The sequence below is a fragment of the Marmota flaviventris genome, chromosome 10, assembly GCF_047511675.1.
Source record: "Marmota flaviventris isolate mMarFla1 chromosome 10, mMarFla1.hap1, whole genome shotgun sequence".
Lineage (NCBI taxonomy): Eukaryota > Metazoa > Chordata > Mammalia > Rodentia > Sciuridae > Marmota > Marmota flaviventris.
Window position 1 is genome coordinate 13,576,772 of NC_092507.1, and position 22,845 is coordinate 13,599,616.

At 48.0% G+C, this 22,845-nt stretch overlaps 1 protein-coding gene across 7 annotated transcripts in view; it reads right to left on the reverse strand.

Moving 5' to 3' along the window:
• Window positions 1–249: 249 nt before the first annotated feature.
• Window positions 250–22,845, reverse strand: part of Ubr4 (ubiquitin protein ligase E3 component n-recognin 4) — a 127,425-nt gene continuing 104,829 nt past the window's right edge. For 5 of the 7 annotated variants that reach the window (XM_071617413.1, XM_071617411.1, XM_071617412.1 and 2 more), the window contains 16 exons: window positions 22,022–22,109; window positions 21,367–21,494; window positions 20,368–20,475; window positions 19,758–19,877; window positions 18,877–19,067; window positions 18,289–18,462; window positions 17,724–17,823; window positions 14,029–14,247; window positions 13,164–13,277; window positions 11,731–11,873; window positions 10,993–11,148; window positions 9,395–9,589; window positions 6,580–6,804; window positions 2,752–2,842; window positions 1,982–2,144; window positions 250–633 (listed from right to left, as the gene is read on the reverse strand). In XM_071617413.1, the coding sequence (XP_071473514.1) occupies window positions 569–633; window positions 1,982–2,144; window positions 2,752–2,842; window positions 6,580–6,804; window positions 9,395–9,589; window positions 10,993–11,148; window positions 11,731–11,873; window positions 13,164–13,277; window positions 14,029–14,247; window positions 17,724–17,823; window positions 18,289–18,462; window positions 18,877–19,067; window positions 19,758–19,877; window positions 20,368–20,475; window positions 21,367–21,494; window positions 22,022–22,109 (2,280 nt within the window). In that variant the 3' untranslated portion in view covers window positions 250–568. The remainder of the gene's footprint in view (window positions 634–1,981; window positions 2,145–2,751; window positions 2,843–6,579; window positions 6,805–9,394; window positions 9,590–10,992; window positions 11,149–11,730; window positions 11,874–13,163; window positions 13,278–14,028; window positions 14,248–17,723; window positions 17,824–18,288; window positions 18,463–18,876; window positions 19,068–19,757; window positions 19,878–20,367; window positions 20,476–21,366; window positions 21,495–22,021; window positions 22,110–22,845) is intronic. The other 2 variants (XM_071617410.1, XM_027951897.2) reach the window with 1 other exon arrangement.

The following is a 22,845-nucleotide window of genomic DNA, read 5'->3' on the forward strand; positions in this document are numbered from 1 at the left end:
AGGGCCCCTGAATCTGGATTCCAGTGCTTAAGGCCAAAAATTAAGATCAAGGCCTTGGGCTGGAGCTGGTCAGGCTTTGTTTTGTGGGGGGAATCATAGCCATTAAAGGCAGTGCCCCGACTTATTGGTTGAGAACAGACGGACTCCCTGTGGGGCTGACAAGAGGTCCAGAAGACTGTTCCGGTGCTCACGCCACTGAGGGCTGTGCTCAAGCACCTGGCAGCATCACCAGGTGGGTGCAAGCAGGAGTCCACACCTTAAGTCATTCGTTTATTTCTCAAGATGTGCACACTCAAGTATTAAGTTGGCCAGGACAACTCATGGCTCCTAGGTATGTACAGGTCCTTCAATGGCTTGGGTTACAGACGACTTCATAGCTAGTGCACCACACACACAAGATAAAACAGGAAGCCTAAAAACCCCAAGCCACTCCAAGAAAAATGAGGGAGGGGAGAAGGGTAATAATGCAGCATCCTGTGTGGGGAATCAATGCACGAGGAGGGGACAACAGAGGGGTGGAAGGCAAGCTAGCTTCAATCTCCGTCAACTGCAGCTTCCGTGGGGATGTTCAGGGGATGGAGTTCAACAGGTCCTTCAGGAAGCTCTCTGGATCAGTGATTTCTGATAGAAGACCTGGAAAACACAGAGCAGAGGGTAGGTAGGAGCAGCGTGCACAGCCCCCAGCCCCAGCAGAGTTGGCGAGGTTGAGAGAGACTGAGAGGCGAGCAGGGCTGCGTGTGGCCACACAGACAGCATAAGCAGGCACTGGGCTGAAGAAAGCCCTCCACCGAGGCCACTGCTAGGAACAGCCAATGCAGAGGCTCCACGCTCTTGGAAGAGCTGCTCAGTTGGCAGTGGGCTGGGAAGAAAGAGGAATTCATACTGCACATCATTCCATACCTTCAGCCGGTCTCATTTCCAGAGAATGAAAAGATAAATGTTAATAGAGGCATTCTCTTGATAATGAGATCTGGGGGAAATTTTTTTCCCTGCATTTTTACACTTACACAATCCTCACAATGAGCATCGGAAACAGTGAAGCCGAGAACCAAGCTAGCAAAACAGAGCTAGGCATGTTATTACCTCTGCTTTGGCCCAGGGCAGCTTCCTATCAGGACACCTCTGACAGAAGGCTGTGAAGCAACAGCGCTGTGACACCAGAGGGCCCTGAACTTTATTCCTAGGTGGGCTTCCCAGGCTGGAGCCCAAGTCAGCTCCCCCTGCTATTACCTGGTGCTGGATCATGAAATCCAAACATAATTTTAATGTGTTTGCAATTAGGATGACAAATTTATTACACAAAGAATTTGTGCACAGGAGGGTATAATGAACCTCGGCTTCGCTAGCTTTGGGAAAGGAGCTGTCTACCAGTGTTTCCCACGATATGTCTAATGTGCTGCCCTATTTAGACACTCAAGAGGTGCTTTTTGCTGTTGGATTTACCATCTATTTAAGAGTTAAGAGTGAAAAGCCAGCCTCAGCAAAAGCGAGGCGCTAGGCAACTCAGCAAGACCCCGTCTCTAAATAAAATACAAAATAGGACTGGGGAGGTGGCTCAGTGGTCGAGTGCCCCTGAGTTCAATCCCCAGTACCAAAAAAAAAAAAGCTGTGACATGAGAGGTCTCTGTCCCCAAAAGGCAGGAAGAAGACGGATTCACCCCCTTTCTCATGTTAATTCTCTGAATGTCACATTTCCTGGCTATGTTACTTGGCCCCTGACTTTGTCTTGGGAAACTCAGTCTCACTGCGTCTATAAAACTGGGGATAAGCAGAGTGGCTTTTTCACACGGGGCAGCCTAGAGGACTGAACTCAGACTCAATGAGGGGTGCAGAGCCTCGGAGGCAGACAGTGCTCAGTCTCAGTACACAATGGAGCTGCTGCCCGCTTGTCCGTGGCTTGGTGTTTACACGTTCTTCCCAGGCACTTTGGTGGGAGCTGGTTCACACCTGTGGCTCTTACAAGACAAGCCTTGACACTGACCGGCTACATCAAGGAACTCTGCAAAGGTCTCCACTGGCATGAACTCATCCTGGAAGGTCTTCAGGGCCTTGTCGGCAGCTTCGTAGATGGGCATGTCATTGTGACGGATGTACTCGGCCAGAGAGCAGGACCAGCCGCCCTCCGTGTTACTGGTAGGCACCTTCTACAAGAACCAACAGATAGGGCCAGATGACTCACTGAACGCTGCCTGGTCCTTGGCCTGGAGCTGGTCAGGCCATGCCAACCCCATGGAAAGAGCTCTCCCTATACACAGAGCTTCCTGAAGGATGTGTTCTACCTCCAGGACCAAAAGAACCTCAGTCACTCCTCACAGAGCTCTCATAATTCACGTGCCACCGGAACCTAGGAGCACCACCACAGCCGCTCTCTTTCCTCCCCACACGTTTCACAGCTGCACGCCAAAGCTAAGGGAATCATCACCATGCTCTGATCGAGCTGTCTCACTCAGATGACAACAGAAGCCACCCTAAACACTTTGATTTTCTGAAGGCACAGCTCCCTAGAGAAGTGTACAAGGAGCAGGCAGCAAGCTTGAGGGACATGAGGAGTGACCCAGCTACATACAAATGGATAGCCCAGATGCGTGGGTCTGGCCTGAACCCTCCCCACAGCACCGGCTAGTTGCTTCTGAGAAGCAAAGTGCCTCCAACCAGTGAGGGGCAGCCTGTGGATGCTGAGGCCAGGTCAGAGCCAGACCACAGACATCCTATACCCCTGCAGAAACCAGCTGGGGCCCCTGGATTCCTTACCTTGAACATGTTGTAAATGAGATCGACGAGGGCCCAAAAGAGAAGGGAGGAACGATAAACAGAATAGTCCTTCACTGCCTTATCTGTCAGCCTGGAAAAGAAAACCAAACCCATTCCATGAATTTCCTAGAAGGCCACTTGCAAGGGCAGAGCAAAGCAAGCTTGGGGCCAAGGGCAGAGTTACTATGATATTTGCCTCACATGGCTTGGTCTATGTGCCTATCTTCTTGGAAAATGCAGCTGTGGGCAAGGAAATCTGAAGCCCTGGGCCAGAGGGTTATCCATTACAAAGACAGTCCATGAAATCCATTTGATTCTTAGCACTATCTTCCAAAGCACAGTAAAACCAATGGGGAGACCTAAGTCCAAAGGCAATCAAGCCTCCTGACTTAAGAAATATAAACAGTTCCAATGCTTCCCATGTTTAGCCCTACACTAGCTTTTGGACATGATGGTGCCTAATATATGAAGAGGAAACAAGGTTCTATTTCAATTTTTTTTGGGGGGTGGGTACCAGGGTCTGAACCCAGGGGTGCTTAACCACTAAGCCACATCCCCAGCCCTTTTTATTTTGAGACAGGGTCTCGCTAATTTGCCGGGGCTATCTTTGAACTTGCAATCCTCCTGCCTTAGCCTCCTCAGCCACTGGGATTACAGGTCTGTACCACAATGCCCCGCCACCTCAATCTTTACTTTCCCACCAGAAGAAATTTTATAAACAGCCAGGAGATGCAAACTAGCCAAATGCCATCATTTGTCAAACACATGCTCTATTAAAAACAGCAAGCTGGTAGAAAAATTGGTGTTGAGCAACAGTACTGTCTAGGATGGAGCATGCAACCACCCCAACACCTCCTAAATACTGAGGTAATCCCAGGGCTAGCTTTCACCACACCCCTTTATTTCTAACCTGTATTGTCGCCACTTAGTCTAATGATTCAGTTCAGGATTAAAGACTAGTCAGTGCCTTGGAACACCAGGGGCTGCCTCTGACAAGGGCCCTGGCCTTCACAGTAGACAGTCTTGGCTTGGGGAATGATCACACCAGGTACAACCTGATGAAAAATAGGAAGACTGGACTCCCTTCAGTGAAGGAAGTGAAGTTTCAGAGTCAAGATTTGGTTTCTACCACCTAAGCTCTATGAGAGAGCTCATTTGCAAATAGCCATCACATCTGTAATAGGTAAGTAAAGGCCATGAACCCTGCCATGGAGTATTCTATACCCTGGAACACTTCTCATGATTAAAGGGACATGTATAGAACTGTTCAGTACAAAATACATGTATATGTAAGAATGATAATGAAATAAGCACAGGTGTTATTTCCTAGAAGCTAAAACCATGGGCCTCAAATGAAGGGAGCACCTAGCATGAGACAGGCCATTCACACCTGCATTCAGCAGATGCTCAATTCACAAATGTAAAGTAAATAATAAAATGAGAGATGAATGTTAAAATATGCTGCCTAACCCCCCTCTGCCCAAGATCTCCCAAAGTGCCCCACTTCCTCCTCTGCCTCCCAGCCCAGAGATGCTGCAGCATAAAGTAAAAATTACTGTCAGGTGGGCCCCTGGATGAGGGCAACTATCCACGCCTGAGTCCTGGCACCCGAGTCCTGGCAATAAGACAGTAGATAAGGCTGTGATGAAGGCCTGAGCAACTCCTAGCCTTAAATACCTGCAAGTTCCCAGCAGAGAAAGAACCACTTTTTTTCTGAATGAAAAATATGCAGAAGTCATTAGTTTGTCTTCAGCTACTTTTGCATATATCTGCTACTGCTCCTACCTCAAAAGGCACTGGACTGAAGCCGGGCGTGGTGGCACACGCCTGTAATCCCAGCGGCACAGGAGGCTGAGACAGGAGGATCGAAAGTTCAAAGCCAGCCTCAGCTTCAGCAAGACACTAAGCAACTCAGTGAGACCCTGTCTCTAAATAAAATACGAAATAGGGCTGGGATGTGGCTCAGTGGTTGAGCGCCCCAAATTCAATCCCTGGTACCCCCCCCCCAAAAAAAGTAGTAGACTGAGGACAAAGTCTGCTGACAGTGACATTGCCCAATACCAGCATGACACTCTCTGACACATACTGCAGCATAAGGTCATGAAAGCAAGGACCACTTCCTTCCTGAAGTGCAGCTCCCTCTTCGGGAGATGTCCCCAGGATTAGAGGAGTGGGCCTGAAAGAAGAAAGGCCCACAGAACATAAGACAGGTGGAATAAATGCCCTTCAGCCATGACCTCTCCTTGGAGGGTGTCCCAGTACTGGGAAAGCCCTTAGCACCTCTGTGGGTCTGTTTCATAGGTGGCAGGTTCACAGCCCAGGCCATGGCCAGGCTTGGCTCTTTTCTGTGGCTGTCCTGCTTGGTAAGCAGGAATTCTTAGGTGACCCTGCCCAATTTAATTATTTAAGGCTAATTAGTAAAGGTGACTAAATTGCTACAGAGAAAATGGCAATGCATAAATGTAGCTCACAGTGAATTTCCTAATTAAGCTTGGACCAAACTGACTTTTCTTTAACTGCCTGGGACAGTAGTGAATCCCAGTCTCCTCAGTGAAGGCAGAACAACTCTAGCAAGCTTGGACCCCACACCTGCCGAGAACCTGTGCCCAACTAACGGCCACTCTATGTGCCATGGGTGCAGGCTCAGCCTGGCTGATCAACAATGTCACAGTCACAGGATCTGACTTTAGATTTCAAGGAGCTGGTTGACTACCCATGCTCAAGCTCTTGGGAAACACAGGCCAGTGACACATGTGGAGGGACGGGGTCACATAGGAGACTAACGAGATTCTCTCCCTCCCTGTACCCAGCAGGCTGGAGTTGGCCACACCATAGGACAGCTCCAGTCTGGTCTCTCTGGGGCACCATGTGCCTAGAGCTGAAAGCGGTGAATGACCAAGTGTGCCCACTCAGGCCCCTGCTACTTCACTTGGTTTGTCGTCATCATGGGCCTGAAAGTCCCTCTGCTGCTCCCTTGTTGGCCCCTATGTGAGGAAATGATCCTCAGATCCTAAACTACAGGATCCAGAGAACTGAAGCAGAATCAAAGGGACATCTTCCAGAAATGAAGCAGGGTCACATTTCACTCAAGTGGCAGCAGCAAGCTATTGGACTACCCCACGCCTACTCCCCAGCACAGGCAGACTGCTCCCCGACATCAGCCTGAGTGGGGCCAGAGTTCACTCCACACAGCCACCACTGCGGTCATCTCAAAGAGCTGGGGGTGGTTGTTTTTGTTCAGTTGTTTCTCCCAGGACACCCACCATCTGACCCAAATTGTAGCACAAGGTCATGAAAGCAAAGGATCACTTCCTTCCTGAAGTGCAGCTCCTCTTTGGGGGTGTCCCCATGATTAGGGGAGTGGGTCTGGAAGAAGAAAGGCCCACAGAACATGGGACAGATGGGATATGAACAGTAACCAAGAAGTGAGAAGCATGAGCTTTTAACTATCATAAAAGAAGAAAAAAAAAAAAAAGAAAGAAAGAAAGAAAGAAATTCCCTATCACAGTCACCCTGAAACTTCTTAGTTTATGGCAAAACTATCAAATCAAAAAAATTAGTCACCAGGCTTAGTCCCTGCTGATAATCTTAGTAGCGGTATCACCTGGTGCCTGGCTGCCTTCCTCCCTCAATTTTCTACCGAAGGTAAAACTGGCTTCACTTTTTCCATGGATGAACACAAAACCAGAGGGGACCAGGAAACTACCAGCCATCAGCCTAGACTCGCAGTGTGAGGGAACCAGTGTTAACATCGACTGCTGAGTCAGCGAGCTCGCCTTTACCTAGCACTCATGGATTAGTCAGCAGCTTCCTGAAGCAGGTACTGACCTGGTGGCCCCCCCTGGAGCCACTGCCCGTGCCTGTGAGGTCACCAGCAGCCTCCGCAGGATCTCTACGCGTGTGGCTCTCCACTGCTCAGGGGGCAAGACGTGCAGGGCCAGAACTGTGAAGTAGTGGGGCCCATCCACATCAAAGGCACTCTCCACCCACTTCTCCTTGGGCTGCTCCAGGAAGCCTTGGAGGTTCTTCTCCTCTCGGGATGTTGCTCGGGTTCTGCAAGAAAAGGGGCATGGTGGGAGCAGGAAAGTGACATGGTGTCACACAGTGGGGTGCCAGCGTCTTTCAGAGCTGGTTGAACATGGGTAGAGTGGAGAGCCCCTTCCGCCATCAATGCTCCCAGGCCCTTGTTCATGGCCGATCCCTGCTTCCCACCCCCAACCCCTACTCAACCCAGGACCTCTCGCCTTTGAGCGCCCTGCGGCTGGCATGTTCACTGACTCTCCAATGTGGACGTACCTGACCACTTTGGAAGCCCAGAAAGTGAGGACACTTGCCCAATGTCACTAAGCCAGTGAGTGACAGCATCGAGTGTGGAAGGATCTAGACTCCCTGACTCGACCACAGCCCAAACTTACCCTTGCCCTCACAGGCACTGAGGAGCACCTGGCTACTTTCCCAGGCTCTCTATTTGGTTTGTTTTTCACGGCAGGTGCTCTTCCTCCTTCGTAAGCAGAGCAATTTCTCCTAGGCAAGCACTGCTGGTCGTGCGCACTCTTGCCTAAGCTATGTGGTGATCGCCACCATAGCAAACCTGAACACCAGGCCATTCTGAGTGCTTTATGTGGATTATCTTATTTAATCCTCACAAGAACCCTGTGAGGCAGGTACTACCACTGACCCAATTTTACAGAGAAGAAAACTGCAGAACAGAGGTGTTAAGGACCTGGCCCAAAGTCATGAACTTTGGCTGAGAACCCTGGCAATCTGGCTCCAGAGCCTGTCCACTGTTAACTCTGCCTCATCCCCATAATGAAGTTTTGACCAGTGGTCATGGACCTGTCAATAAGAGATCACCCAGTCCTTCCTGATTACACTGCCTCCTCATCACCTGGCCGCTGTTCTCATGCCTCAAATGCTTGATGCCCTATCCTGACTCAGTGAGTGTAGGGGGAGGGTGGGGAGTAAACAAACCATGCTAGCAGCCACCCAAATCCCAGTTCCCAGATCTGCAGGTGGCACTGCCACAGTTGCTGGGCTATGGGGACAAGGGGTGGGGGGTGGGACAAGGATACCCTGCTTCCTTCTGTTCCCCACAGAATGGGTCTGGCTAGAAAGGACAGACAGACCTAATTGGCTCTTCCAGCCCCCGGAAGGCTTCTGGACATCCTAGGATCTGCACAAGCTCACCGTGGCTTGCAGGTGTCATGGTGCGACTAACTCGTCTTTGTACATGTCCACCAGAGGCACTCAGTGCTCTGTAACCAAGCTCACACTGATGTCAAATGGTTAGTGAGGGAAGGCAGAATGTGCTGGAAGAACAGAAGCCTCTGGGTCAGCCTCTGCTTGTCCAAAGTAACTGTCAAGAGCCAACTCCCCTCCAACTCAGGGTCTTGAGCAGGAGTTCTAAATATCTGGCATGCAGGACCATGGCAGTACCTAAGTAACCAGCTCTACCCAAGCAGGGTGTGTGTTTTCCTCACGAGTCGGCTTCTCCCCCTGGGGAATGGAGCAGTCCACTCCACCCCATGGCTGCCAAGACACGTCTCACAAAAACCTGCTGTCAGGGCCCTAAGAACACTGATAATGAGAGCTGTCAGGCCTGCGGCAGAGTCTGGACAGTGGGCATGTCTGTGCCGTCAGCGAGGCCAGGTGTCTCCTCTGATACCCAAGGAGTCTGGCGATGATGCAACGCACTCCGAGGAAGCCCTGCCCTGCCTCTGTAACAATGCAGCCTGCACTCTGGAGGTCAACCTTTTATCTCAAGGACAGGAAAGGAAGGAGAGAACAACATTGTTGATGAGAGAAGGCCAAAAAGGACAAAAGCCGACTGTACTGCTGCCTCCTCAGCACGGCAGTGCCTCAGGTGGGTGGCATAGCTTCCCATAGGCTGCCAATTTTCTGCCCATCAGAGCTGTGGGGCTCTGCCAGGAACATGTCCTGTAAGTATGACGCCATTCACACCCAAGAGCTAAGGCATAATAAATCTCTTAATTTGCTTCTAAAACCTGGAGTGAAATGGGAGAATCTTCTCCACCTCCTGAGTGCTTCTTTTAAAAGACACTTCTAGGTGTCACCTAACTATGCCATATTGTGCACACAGATTAAAAAAACACATTTTCTTCCTGGCTGCCTTCCTTCTCAGCTGACTTCCCAGATAATCTTCAACGGTCCCTTCCCCTCTCACTTGCCAGAGTTTTACTTGCTGGAAGAAAAACAGGAACAGCAAACCCAGTTTCCAGGCATGCAGTGGGGCCTCAGCTCCACTGCCCTGCCTCGATGGGAAGCCTCCACCTGTGACAGCTCGTCTGCCCTGACTAGTGCTGCGCTGAGCTCCAACCATGGCCCCCCAAGCAAGAGGGCAGAATGGCTTTGCCCATTTTGCTACCCTCCAGGCTGAAGGCCAGTCCGAGGATGCAGCCCATGGCTGCCCACAGTGGGACACAGGGCAGTGTTAGAAAGTCACCCACCCTGTTATTCTGGGAAGCTCCCAAAAGCTACAGATGAACCTCTCTACCTCAGTAGAGGCTGCCTAAGGTCAGACACTGACTCTGGAACTAAATAGAGAGGTGATGGAAAAGCCAGGGGATCTTGTGGGGCAGAGGGTCCATGGGGTAGGCCACCCACTGGGCTACAGGATACTGACGTGTTCAGGACGTAAAGCACAGTGTGAATGATGTACGGGATCAGGTGGATGTTACTCTCCCGGCCACCCCCGCCGGTGTCTGCGCTGAACGACTGCTCCATGGCAAAGCGCAGGAAGAGCAGCTTGATGTCGTGGATATTGAGCTGGTATGTAGGCTCCCGCTGGCCTGTACACTCCTGGAGGTAAGTGTTGTGCCTGGAGAGAAGCAGCACGAACATGGAAGCTGGAGTGAGTTCCTGGAGAAAGCCAGGTTGACAGAACCAGAGGGAGAGCTGGGGACAAGGGCAGGGCCAGCAGGAGACAAGACCACAGGGCATTTTCATTTCTGCTGTGACCAAGTGTGACATTCCCTAAGTGTGGATAGATGTCATAGCACATATTGTGGATACATGATATATTTTGGAGGAAACATGGAACTTACTCCATTCTGGCAAGATGATCTACCTACAGGAACTCTCTCTTCAACCTTCAAATTCATTTATTTATTTTTTTTAATAAGTCAATATATATTCCTGTCCTTCTGGGCCTTGTCTCTTATTATTGGGTGACTTTGAATAAACTACTTAACCTCTCTGTACTGCCAGAAACAACATATGGCAAACCTATAAATATGATACCCTTTGTTACTTTCATCATTATTACTCTAAGAGCCTGGTTTATAGTAAATATCTTCTTGTTACTGAGCTTTAAAACAGGACTTGGTAAGGGGCCACTGTGCCATGAAGCCCCACCAGGACACGGATCTCAGAGAAGCTTAAGCTATTCCACTCTGGATTTTCAGATACAGGGAGGCCTTAAAAGGAGTCCAGTATCCTCCGTGCAACTAAGCTACTTTCTTTGTTGTTATTATTATTATTTCCTTTCCTTTTTTTATTGTTACTAGGGATTGACTGCAAGGCACTCTATCACTCAGCTACATTCCCAACCATTTTTGAGACAGGGTCTCACTGAATTGCCTCAGCTGGCCTTGAATCTGTGATCCTCCTCCCAAGTAGCTGGGGTTACAGGCATACATCACAGGCCTGGTTACTTTTATTATTTAAACATCAGAGCCATATACAATTATAAGTGAATTCCAGAACATTCTGGCCTTAAGGACTAAGTCAGGAGTCTGAGTTTTATGTCATAAAATCAGCAGAAGGAGAATGACCAACCATAATTTTAAACAGTGTCTCAGAAACCAAAGGTTCTCCTTTTCCTCACCCTGTGGGTGGGGCTCAGCAGGCGAGGACTTCTGTCAATTCCTACTCCCAGTCCCCATTTGCCCTGCATAGCTCTCTAGTCAGCAAACAAAGAGCATCATGGATTCATGGATGCCCAACGAAGGGGATAGGAAATAGGGCTGGACTGACAGCTTATCTTCCCCATTTCCTGGAAATCCTCCTTTTTTGGAAGGGGAAGGGTATTGGGGATTGAACCCAGGGGCACTCCATCCCCAGCCCTTTTTAGATTTTTGAGACCAGGTCTCACTAAGTTGCTGAAGCTGGCCTTAAACTCATATTCCTCTTGTCTCAGCCTCCCATTGCTGATATCACAGGCATGCACCACTGTGCTTGGCAAATTCCATACTTTTATTATGGGAAATGCTTCATACTCACCTTGCCAAGCAAGTGGCAAAAGCCGATTCAGGGACATGGGGCCCCCAGACCGGGAGGAGCCCATTGCACTTAGTGTTGGCATTCTGCAGAGCAGCACTTTCCCACTCTTCCCGGCCTCGAGCCAACCTGGGTGGGGAGTAGAGCAGGGACAAATGACTACTGGAATTAAGCTGGCATCAGACACCTGGGCGGATGGGGGAAAAGGGAGGCTTGCTGTTTAACAGTAAGTACGTTAGGCCATGCTCTGACCTATAGGGAGAATGAACCATTTATAATCTCTGGACTTAAGGACCAAGTCTACAGACCTGAGTCTCATAGTAAAGAGAGGAGTGGAGTAACCAATCAAAATTTTAAACAGTTCCCCAGAAACTGAGGGTGCTCCTTTCTCTCACCCTGTGGTTGGGTGGGCCGTGGCAGGTCCAGACTTCTATAAACCATGGCAGAGGCTGGCTTCACTAACTTAGGCCAACAAACTACTTTTTACCAGCCTTGGGTCCCTACATCAAGAATGGCTTCTGGCCTATGGTTTAAGGTAGAACATGATTACTCCGCAGAGACTAAGGTGTAGATTTAGAACCTCGGGGCTGGCAGTCCCACTCCCTGCAACTCCAGGGCTTTAGGGAAGTGTGGCCCACTCCTCTGAAATAATGTAGGTCCAGAGCAGAAGCATACATGAGAGAAAAGGGAGGCTCTGGGAAGACCTGCTGAAGGAGCCACTCTGCAAAAGCCAGTGCCTACCTGACAGCAGCCAGGTGACAGTCGTAGTGCACAATGTTGAAGTGGGACACGGTGCTATAGCCCTGCTGTTTCCGGGGCTTGTTCTCCATCTCCTCCAAGGCTACCCGCTTAGTGAAGGTGTAAATGCCCAGGACCTTTGTGGGCTGCAAAGACAACAGATGATAAGAGAGGAGAGGTGAGGAGAAAACCCCACCTCAGGCTTAGGAAGGAGGTAGAACAGAGTGAGGAGAACTGAGTGTCCTCCTTCCCAGGCAATGCCCTAGGATTAGGCTGCTTTACGCAGGGAAGTGCTCAGAAGAGCAGGAGCTCTGGTTGAAAATGGTTTATTCTCATCAAAAATCAAGCTGAGGTGTAATTCCTCAGAGCAGCATTGAGGGTGGTGGGATCTTTAAGAGGCAATCAGGTTGGGGCTCCACCCTCACAAAGACCAGCAGTTCCCTGAGGGGTGTCGTGAGAGGGCCTGGTGCCTCTCTTGGACGCCCCGGCCCCCATATCCTTGCACTTTGCCCAAGAGATCTTACCAGAAACCGAGATTTCGGCACTATGCTCTTGGACTTCCAGAACTATAAGCTAAATGAATCTTTGTTCTTTACAGATTGATCTGGACATTTTGTTACATATAGTAGCAGAAATGTACCAAAACATTGGCACCTCAGCTGTGGGTTTGGCACCAAGCTAGGTACAGCCTAGGGAAAGGGGTATGAGAGTAGCCAACAGGAGGAGCTGAGCAGACAGGCAGAGGAGCAAGCCCATGCCATCCTTCTCTCCGGGCCTCATCCATTTGGAAATGCAGGACGTGCTGCTTTCTTGACAAGTCACCTGCTTTTCAGGAGTTGACAGGCAGTGCTGAGGAAGCTGCAGCACAGCAGGACCAACAGAGACACTTGCCCTTCCACACCCTGGGTGCTGAGAGTGGTTAGTTCATGCTGGGGAGGAAGGGGCCACCTTCTAGGCCTTCAGGGGAGAAATAGGTCACCTGCTGCTCTGCTCCTTTCAGGTTAATCTAGCTTGAATATGCCTGGAAAGTGGGGGCTCTGATCTTTTCCCCCATCATCCTGAATGAAAGCAGCACAGTGTGAAGATCCCAGGTCTGGAGTCAGAGCAGCCCCAGCTGGAATTCTGGCTCCACCATGTGTCCTTTGTTTTCTTGACCATAAACTGGGGCTTTTTTACATTTGAGACAAGATTACCCAGTTTACACAGAGCTCTGAGCCTGAGGCCTCACATACAGAAGGAACCCAGTGGGTGCTATTTGTCATCAAGGATGGTGATGTTCAGTGTGCCTTCCTGCCTTTAAAAAAGGACAGCATACAGCCTTGACCCCAGGCTAAGAACAATAGGGTCTGCAGGAAAGGGACGCTGCCTGAAAATGAGGCCAGACCATGCCCTCAGAGCCCATGTCCCTGAGGCCAACTGTTGCCCAGCAGTGGTACCTGGAACTTGTATCCCTCTCTGCAGATGCAGCATGTGAGGCCGGGCTCCTCAATCAGCTCTTCCATCTGCTTCAGGAGCGCAGTCTTGGTCACCACCTGGCCTTTTTCGTTTGTCTGTAAGAGAACCCAGGTAGCATGTCAGAAGGGGATTCTCACATGCCCTTCCACCCTGATCTGGGGACGCTTAAACACTGTTAACATCAAGAGCAAAGTCCTTCAGACTCAGATTCTTTTGCTATTCTCCCCTCCCTACAGGAACCCTTGAGGCAGAGGAAAACTTCCAATGGGAACTCCAAGTGGTACTTCCATTTGCCACCAAAAAAAAGCCCCCTTTCTTTGTTCCAGCAATGCCAGGTCTCAGCTGGGAAGAGCTGCTGCATTCTGACTGGCTCACCATTACAGTGTGATTGTTGAAACTGCTGACACTCAAGTTTGCAGGGACAAGGCTCTTCTAGGATTACTGCTTCCTCTAAGGTGGGATAGTGAAGCACAGAGCCCTTTGTGTCAAACAGATCCTGATCAAAACCCTGTCAACCAATTAGTTTTGTGCCTTGACCTACTGACTTCTCAATTTCTTCATGTGGAAAAATGAATATAATGCTATCAACTCATAGAATCACTTGAGGGTTTAAACAAAATCTTTTAAGTAAGGTGTTCCAGCATTGTGCCTGGCACGCAGCACATCCTCAATACCCAATGGTATTTTTACTGTTTTTGTTAACTTTTGCTAAGTCAACCCTGAGCCCCATCTATAAGCAGAACAGCAGTCACACCTCTGAGGTACCAGTATACTTAGTTCCTGCCTCCTCCTGTCCTGCCTTCACCTGCACCATTGTCAACCCAGGACTCGAGGAGGTGGCTTTACCGTCATGCCCAGGGTGCCCAGGGCCTTCTGCCTCATCGCCATGGCCATGCGCTTCTTCTCAGCCCGGGTCTCCCTGCGGGCTGCGTCAATCTTCTTGTTTACATCAGGGTGTTCCCGCAGCGCCTCCAGCAGGTTCTCTGCCAGAGTCCCAATGCCCTCGTCACTGGACACCTGCTCCAGTTTATGCAGGTTTGTGATGGAGTCGGTTCCAATCAGAACCTGCCAATAAGAGAGAGACCAGAGAGATACATGTATCCAACTCTTGAGACAAGCCTTCTTCCCAGGAGCATAAAGATCTGAAAAATCAACGAATACACACAATCTGTCACTTGCTCAACTGCAATGAGACCCTCTGATTCCTCACTGACACATGGAAGGAGGGTGGCTCTACTACTGCCCTTCACTTGTTGCTACAATCTTTAGCTTCAGTGTTTCCAATTGTAAAACAGGGATAATGCCAGGGTGGAAGTGAAAATTAAAAATCAAATGGCCCATGTAAAATAGCTATCACAATGAGAGTGAACAGGGCCAACGGGGCCTCTTATCCTGACAAGAGAAGCAGCAGCCCGCCAGGCAGGGCAGGCACTGTGGTTCATGACACACTGCTCTTAGGTTCTTCATCCAGGAGCCCTCCGGGCCCTCTGAACCTAGGGCACAGCTTCCTCAACCCAGGGATACTAGAGGCACAACTAGTATATGTGTGAGCAGAGATAATAAAAAACAAATAAAAAACAGATATCAACGCCCGTGCTTGAGAAGGTTGGAAGTCACAGTACCATGGCACTGGTCATCAGGCGCCGTGGAGGATGTCAGAACACCCAAGGCAGACGGTGCCTGGAAAAGGCCCCCAGGTGTGCTCACTGAGCACCACCACCACCCCATCACCAGTGAACTGATGGCAATGACTATATATCTGACAATAAGTTGAAAACAACAAAGCTAACTTGCAAAACTCAGCCCTCAACTCAGATCATTTGCTAGCTCATAAATCTATTCTCACTGCAGCTATGCTTTAAATCGCACCTCAGCAAAATTACGTTATCTCATGTCTCGTGCTTCTATAAGTTGAGCCCATATTTCAAATCCTATTGAACTTTTCCCACAGGTGCCCCAAACTTAACACCCTGGGTATCTACTGTGAGTGCACAGTATATGTATATGTGTGTGAAGGAGTGTTTTAGGTGACAGGGAAACAAAAGACTCTGCTGTCAGTTCACATTTCAGCAAAGAGGATAGAACAAACATCTACAGTGTATGCTAAAGAATATTTCCCACACACACTCAAACCTCCCGGGTCCACCACCTCCTTGCACCACACTGCCATTCACCTCGACACCCAATCCAGGGACTGAGCAGTGTTACTGATCCATCCGGCTTCTTCAATGTGCACAGTCTCTAAATCCATTATTCTACCTCCCAGGTCTCTGTTGAGTCTACTAACTAGTCCAAGCTGCCACTGCACTCCCCTTGATCATGACAGCAGCCTACTTCCAGTCTCACCTCCCTTCAGGGTCTTCTCTGTAATATGGCCAGGCACTGCCCACTAGAGAAAATGCACACTCCTCTCACTGGAGAATATTCTTGGACTCACTGTTAGCTCTTGCCATACCTCCTCTGCCCTACACAACTGCTTCCGTTTCTTATGATGCTTCAAGCTTTCTTTTGCCTCGGAGCCTTTCCAGGTATCACTCTCTCTTCCTAAAAATCCTCTTCCCTTTGTCCCCTTCCACACCACATCTATCTCACTACATGGTCACTACTATTTTTCTGGTTCCATCTTCCATCAGGCACACTGAACATCTCGTTCAGCAACTTATTAGCTCAGTCCAGTACCAGACATGACAACTGCTCAATAAATCCTCTGAAAGAAAATTATGAATGCCAAGCATTTAACTAGATAAAGTTTTACTCTAAAGAAAAGAATTCAATTTAATAATGAAAGCAAGCCCAGGAAGCAGCTGATTGGAGACTATAGGGCTCAATCACAGCTGTTCCTTGACTTAGTCCTCTGCAAAATAGAGCTTCTTCTTAGCAACGGAAAACAATGTATGGGAAGACCCTTACTGCAAAAAATCATCTCTACAAAAATAGCTAATTGTGACAATCTGTACTGAGTTGAACAAGAGTTTAGAACAATAAAGACTGGAGTAGAACACTTGGAAGAATCTTTAATAGAATTATCACATTTTTTGGAGCGAGTTATCAGAACAGAGCATCAAATAAGAAGTTGGAACCACATTCAATATAGAACCTTATAGACATTAAAAAAAATACAACCCTAAGAACTCTCAAAACTCAACATTAAAAAAAAAATTAAATAATCCACCTAAAAAATGGGCAAAAGACATAAAGTCATTTCACTGAAAAAGAGACACACATGAAGCACATGGAAAGGGGTACCTGTGCAGCAGCACAGCCACCAGGGAGACACAGCCAGCACAGCAGCAAGAGGTCACTGCACATCTGCAGGAGGCGGAAATTAAAACACAGCCTCCAACTGCTAGTAATGATGCACAGAAACCAGACTACACACATGCTGCTGTAGGGATCTTTGATTTCTTGTAAACAAAACATGCAACTACTATTCAACTGAGTAACTGTACTCTTGGGTATTTTTCTTAGAAATTGAAAACTTAAATTTACCCAAAACCCTGCACCTGAATGTTCACAGCAGCTTCATAAGTAATAGTCCAAAACTGGAAACAACCAATTATCCTTTAGTGGGTGGACGATTAAACTGACTGGGTTATGTCTCTACCATAGAACACTGTGAAGCAATAAAAAGGAATACATGTACTGATATAGGCAACAGCCAGGTCAATCTCTAGAAAATCATGCTTAGTAAAAGAAGCCAATCCCAAAAGGTTACACACAGTATGATTCCATGCACATGACAACCCCTGAAATGACAAATTATAAAAATGAAACACAGATCAGCTCCAGTGTCTCCTGGCAGGGGTGTAGAGGGAAGTGGATGCAGCTACAAAAGGGCAACAAGAGGGACCCGTGTGGTGATGAACTTGTCTTGTATCTTGACTGTTAGGATTAACAGTGGCTGTGACACATGCTGTAGTTGTGCAAGATGCCTTCATTGGAAAAGATTGGGTACATACCATTTCCCTGTATTATTTAATGACTGCATATGAATCTATAGTTATATAAAATGAAGTTTGGAGGAAAAAAAAAAAAAAAAAACCCCAGCCCTGGTTACCTGCTTTTGGGGGCCAGTTAGGATTTGTGAAGGGTTAACAGACACCTCAGCCCAGTGGGGAGAGATCAGGAACAGGCTGAGTAGAATGGATGGACCTCCCCTGGTAGAGTTTTCAGCTGCCTGAGGCACAGCAGAAAATGGTGGCAATGGTATTGTGAATGTCCCAGAAACTGTGGTCAGAAGTCATAACTGTTTTACAGTCTGGCCAAGTCATGACCCTCACAGTTCAAATGCTATACAGCTGATCCATGAGACAAGAAACATTACTTAAGACTAAGCAAAGGTGGAAATCACAAATATAATTACTTCCCTCTGCACAGAGAGAACTAGATGACTCCTAAAAGTCCCTTCTACTCTAGGAACTGAGTAGAATCACATCAGCGGTTCTTTGTTCAGTTGGTGATAGATATAAGAGAGTAAACGGCTCCCTCCTACCACACATCCTATCTACAGAACAAGGTCCACATGCACACTGGCCACTCACCTGGGTGGCAGGGTGCTGGATAGCCAGCCCTCGAAGAAGCCTCAAGATAAATGGCAAGGCTGGGCGAGATAAAAACTTTTTCCAAATGTCAGCATCCAAACTGCAAAACAGAAGAAATCATATTAACAGGCCAGAGAAGCAAAGCACTTGGAATTCAGTCGTTCATTCTGGCTTACTTACACTCCCAGGGCGTGCGTGTTCATTTTGAACTTGTGATCCTCTTGCCTCAGCTTTCTGAGTTACTAGGATTATAGACCTGCACTACTACACCTGGCTTTCCCACTACTGATTTAAACCAGACCCTCTAAGAATGTCACAAAGATTTGATAAGAACTACCCAGCTCAGCCTAGAAACTAGCGGAAGTGATGAGCCTGAATAGAAACAAAAAAGCTGCCATCTTTTCCTTAAGGACTCTGCAGTTGTTCAGTGGTCACCCTGATAGTTTCCAGAAGGGGAGGGAAGTCTCCCAGAAGAGCAATGGGCATGAAGCTCTGCACCAAGATGGTGACAGAGAAGACCAAGGACAGGGAGGGAAGCCCCAGTCCCTGGAGGAGGGCTTCTCACTTCTTGGCACTAGGGATGTGCTTCTTCATGTAGTCCAGAGCATTCTGGGTGATTCCCTTCTGGAGGATCAGATCTTTCAGCTGATGCCCATTGCTGTTGTTCTTGATGCCAGCTGCGATTTTGCAGAAGCAGTCCAAGAAGACTTTATCATCACCACTGTGGTCTTCATCGTACCTAGGAGCAGAAAGCAGAATCTGAAGGTGTGAAGGTAAAACAAAAACCCCACCACGTCATTCTCTTGGTTAACAATCACCAATCACCTCTAGTCCAAACTCCATCATGATAAAAATCCTTGGACCTGACCATGCCACTCTCCCTCTTAGCTGCTATGTGCCAAAACTCACACTGTTTATTTTTTTTTTTTCATTTTCAAGCTTTTGTGTACACAGCCCCTTTCCATCTCACAAACTACTTCACCCTGTCTGCTAGCCAGCTCTACTTTAACACAATATATTTCAATTGTTGCCTCCCCCACTAGACTGAGCTCCTTAAAAGCCAGAAGGGGGACATAAAAATCCAACAGAAATTCAGTGTTCCTTCCTTGGTCTCACAGAACTAGTTTAGGCTTTTGTGGGGACTCTCACATACTTATCAAAGTTGCAGTACGGTTTGAACCGCTCTACCAGGATCTGCATTTTCTCCACCTCTCCAAAGGAGAGATATGGGATGATGCGAAGCAGGCCCTGGAGAACACTAGGATTGGAGCGGACAAAGGTGCTGTTGATCTGGTCCAAGAGCATCACAAGTTGATCCTTGTCACCTGTGAGGAGGAGGTTGCCCTGCAAAAGAGAAGCGAGGGTGAAGTCAGGACTGTGTAGTCAACAGCTGACCCCATAAGGTCATCCATTCCCATCAGACACAGAAGAACTGGTTTTTAACACTTCCTGGGCAATTATAAACAGCAGGAGTTTCACTTGATAAATTACTTTCTAAGTTTCTGTGATGGTCTCTCAACAATCTCAGGTGGTCAAAATGAACTAGGACAATCTCCCCTCCTCCCAGAGAATCCAGAGGGCCGAACATCCATCTGGGCATATTTCTGGCCAAATCACTGGTACCAATAAGAATGGAGAGAGTTGTAGGTGGAGACAATGGAGAGAAACTGAACTGTGTTCTAGGCCTGAATCTACCAGTGATCAACTATAAGGCATCGAACAGCTCATTTCATTTCTCTGGGCTTAAGGTATCCTCAATTGACAAAGGTCCCTGACTATCAGCTAAGACATGCCCCGATTCCATCAAGGAGCACTGTTTTAGTGAAAGAACATCCTTAGCAGCTATGTTTCTTCTGAATTCAAAGATTTCAGGCTCTAAGATAATGATGTCCCCATAGTTAAATCTTGCCATTCCTGTGACTTGAGAGCGTCATTCTGGGTTCAATTTGGCTGGACACAGACATGCCTACTGCTGGTAATGAGACAGGGCAGGTTCCCAGTGTCTGTCAGGGAGGGAGTGGGCCCTATACTTACCTTATCCTCGCTCAAGGGCTCGGCATTGGACTCATCTAGAATGATCTCCATGATGCTAAGCACCTGCTCGGCCACAGCTGCACCCCCACTGTCCTTGCTCTCCTGCTCAGCTACCAGGGCCTATAGAAGAAGAGACCCAGACACTCTCAGGATACAACCATTGTTGATGACATCTGATGCCCTACATGGCCTTAATTCCCAGAAACTGTGTGAATACTCACAACGTGCCTGTTCTGAAAAGGAGACAAGCATGTGGGATTTTGACAACAATGAAAATGTGCGGGTCTCTTTCTTGGGTGCCCAGAGGAGAAGGGTACTACTTTTCTATTGGTGTGGCTTATGGACTATTTCAAGGACTGCCTTCCTCTCATCTGAATTCAGAAAAGGTTCAAGGAAGCTCTGGGGTGCCATAGCAAGAGCACAGGCAAAAGTTAGCAGGAGAAAGGGGGCACTGGAAGGACCCACATTTCTCTACCAGTCAGTCACAGAGATGGAGGCCTTGAAGAGGCTGCAAGTCCATTTCACCTTGCCCAGAACTGAAGATGCCCCCCAGCCTTGACCTAGGGTTACTAATGCTCCCTCTTCATCATCTGAAGCCTCAACTGCTTACCAAGTTTAGAGTTCCCAGCATGACGTTCAAAGTGTTCATTTCCAGCTTGACTAACTGTTGCCGATTGACTTTCACCTTCACACAGTAACTGAACAATTTCAGCAGCACCTGACAAGAGAAGCATATCAAAGCCCATGAGAGTGTCCACAAGGGTAAGATATGGGGACCAGCAGGAACGTATGTCTCAGAGGGTTATGTGTAATCAGTAGGTACTCCTTCTGAAATGCAGGGGGGCAGCAGGGGAAGTGAACACAAAGGAGACATGGTAAGGTGGCGGGGCTCTTAATAGGTTGGCATTTAAAACAGCAATGTTCTCCAGAGGCCACACCCAGAAGCTAGGCTTATTTCTATCATCCCTGAATGATGGCAGTGACACAGGTTCCTAATGGGATGAGTACTGATACTCTGTCTTGGGGAAATTCTGACACTAAGAGCCTGAACCAATGGTAAACAGAATGATGCCAAAGTTCCTAGAGACTATGGGAGCTCAAGCACCAGGCAGGTCATTTAAAACAGACATGATAATATTTAGCCCTGTATATTCTAGGAATAAAAATAGTAGTGAAATATTTGTGGTGCCTCTGGAATCCTGTAATTCTGACTAATAAAATAGCCAGAAAAACCTCCAAACAACACCCTACAATGTGAGAAATTAGTTACATTACAAGATCCACTTAAAAAGCAATAAAAAAAAAATTATTAATGATGATTGACATAGTGCAGTTACTTGGAGGAAAATAATGAGATTATTGGTTCCATAGATGACTAAAGAAGTACTAGAGGCTGCCATGACACTGGGTTTTGGGGGAGCAGGCCAGGAAAGAGGAGTAGGGGGTCAATGATTCAGAGTGTGCAGGGAACTATCAGGTTCTTCGCTGGTCCATGGTACCATGCTGCCCTCCAGGGTTAAGTGGCACAAATGGCCATAGCTTTGTGTTGCAGAGGCCTCTCCTTCCCAGTGCAGAAAGGCTGATCCCAGCCCTGCTGCCCACAACTTACTGTTAGAAGGTGGCGGCCCTGCTTGAAATCTTTGATCCCAGCCAATCTGTTCAGCATGCATTCTAGGCCCCCACACTGGGCCATTACACCAGCCATCTTGTACACTTCTTCTTCATCTTCTTCTTCATCTGGAAGAAAAGGAAAGCCAAGAAGAATGGAGATAGGTGAAGATGGGAATAAATCAGAATCCCCAGAATGCAACAGCCCTCTCCTGGGCTGAGAGCAGAAGGCCCTTTTCCCTATTTCCAATAAAGACAGCTACAAAAAAGGGTCAATATTGGATACTAGACTACACAACGTCATTCCAAAAAGAGCTTTTCTTAAGGTTCAAGTAAATTAAAATCACTTATTCAAACAGGAAACTACAACAATCACTATCACCAATGGGTGAACAAAACAAAACCAGAACAAAAATAAAACTGAACTCAAATTTATTGCTAACTGCATTTTCGCCCTAAAAGCTTGATCACTCTCAGTCTTCAGATGTGTTGAAATCAGGCCCTGATGTCTATATTTTCCTCCATAGAGAGGTAAATCCACAGCTCTGATGCAGAATATAAAGAGTATTTGTTGAGAATACCCAAGTTCCTGGACAGGACCATGTGGTCTGAAACCCCAAGTCCATGTGCAGCACTGCAGGTGGAAGGGACGTTACCTGTGGTGGAGTCCAAGGACTCAATGAACTCCTCAGTAGCATCGCCCAGCAGCCCCCGCATTCGATAAACAATTCTCATGGGCTCTCCCTGAGCAGAGAAAGTTGGAGAAAAGCACTTATAATAAGCCCAGAAAAATGCAAAGGATCCAGCATCTGTTAGGCTTAATGCCCAGCAACATGAAGCACCTCTGCTTTTCTACAAGGCCTGAGCCCCGTCTCAAAACGCACTGCAATTCCTTAGGAGAAAGGAGGCGGCCCAGTGTCCACTGCAGGGTAAGCATCACGTAGACTTTATGCGTAATCTCATTCACACCTTTTTATTAAGGGCTAAGTAGGTCCTATGCTAATGAAGCACTTTACATTATCCTTTTGTACCAGGCTCAACAGCTTGTTCAGTTATCCAGCCGTAAGCCCCATTCTAAATCTAAGCCTATGCCTTGCTCAGGAAAAACTCCAACTCCTGGGACTACTACCCAAAGAATCACGTCAAGCAAGTTCATTTACATCAAAGAACTTCAATGCAGGTCTCAGGCACCAAGGGAAAAATGAGAACCCATCAGTCTCTACCTGGGAGAGTGTGAAATCTCCATGTCATCACACAAGGAGAGGATTTGACCAGACTGCTCCACGCTAACACCCACAGACTGACTAGAATGGTTGGGAATAAGCCCCTGTGGGAATCCATGTGGTGCCAGGCACTGGGCTGGGCTCCCCAGCACAGGTGCACTTGGTTTGGAGGTGAGAAGCAGGAGCTCAATAACATACTCTAGGATTGAGTGACAAGTGGGCACCACCCCAGTGCCATCTGCCTGCTTCCAACTCTA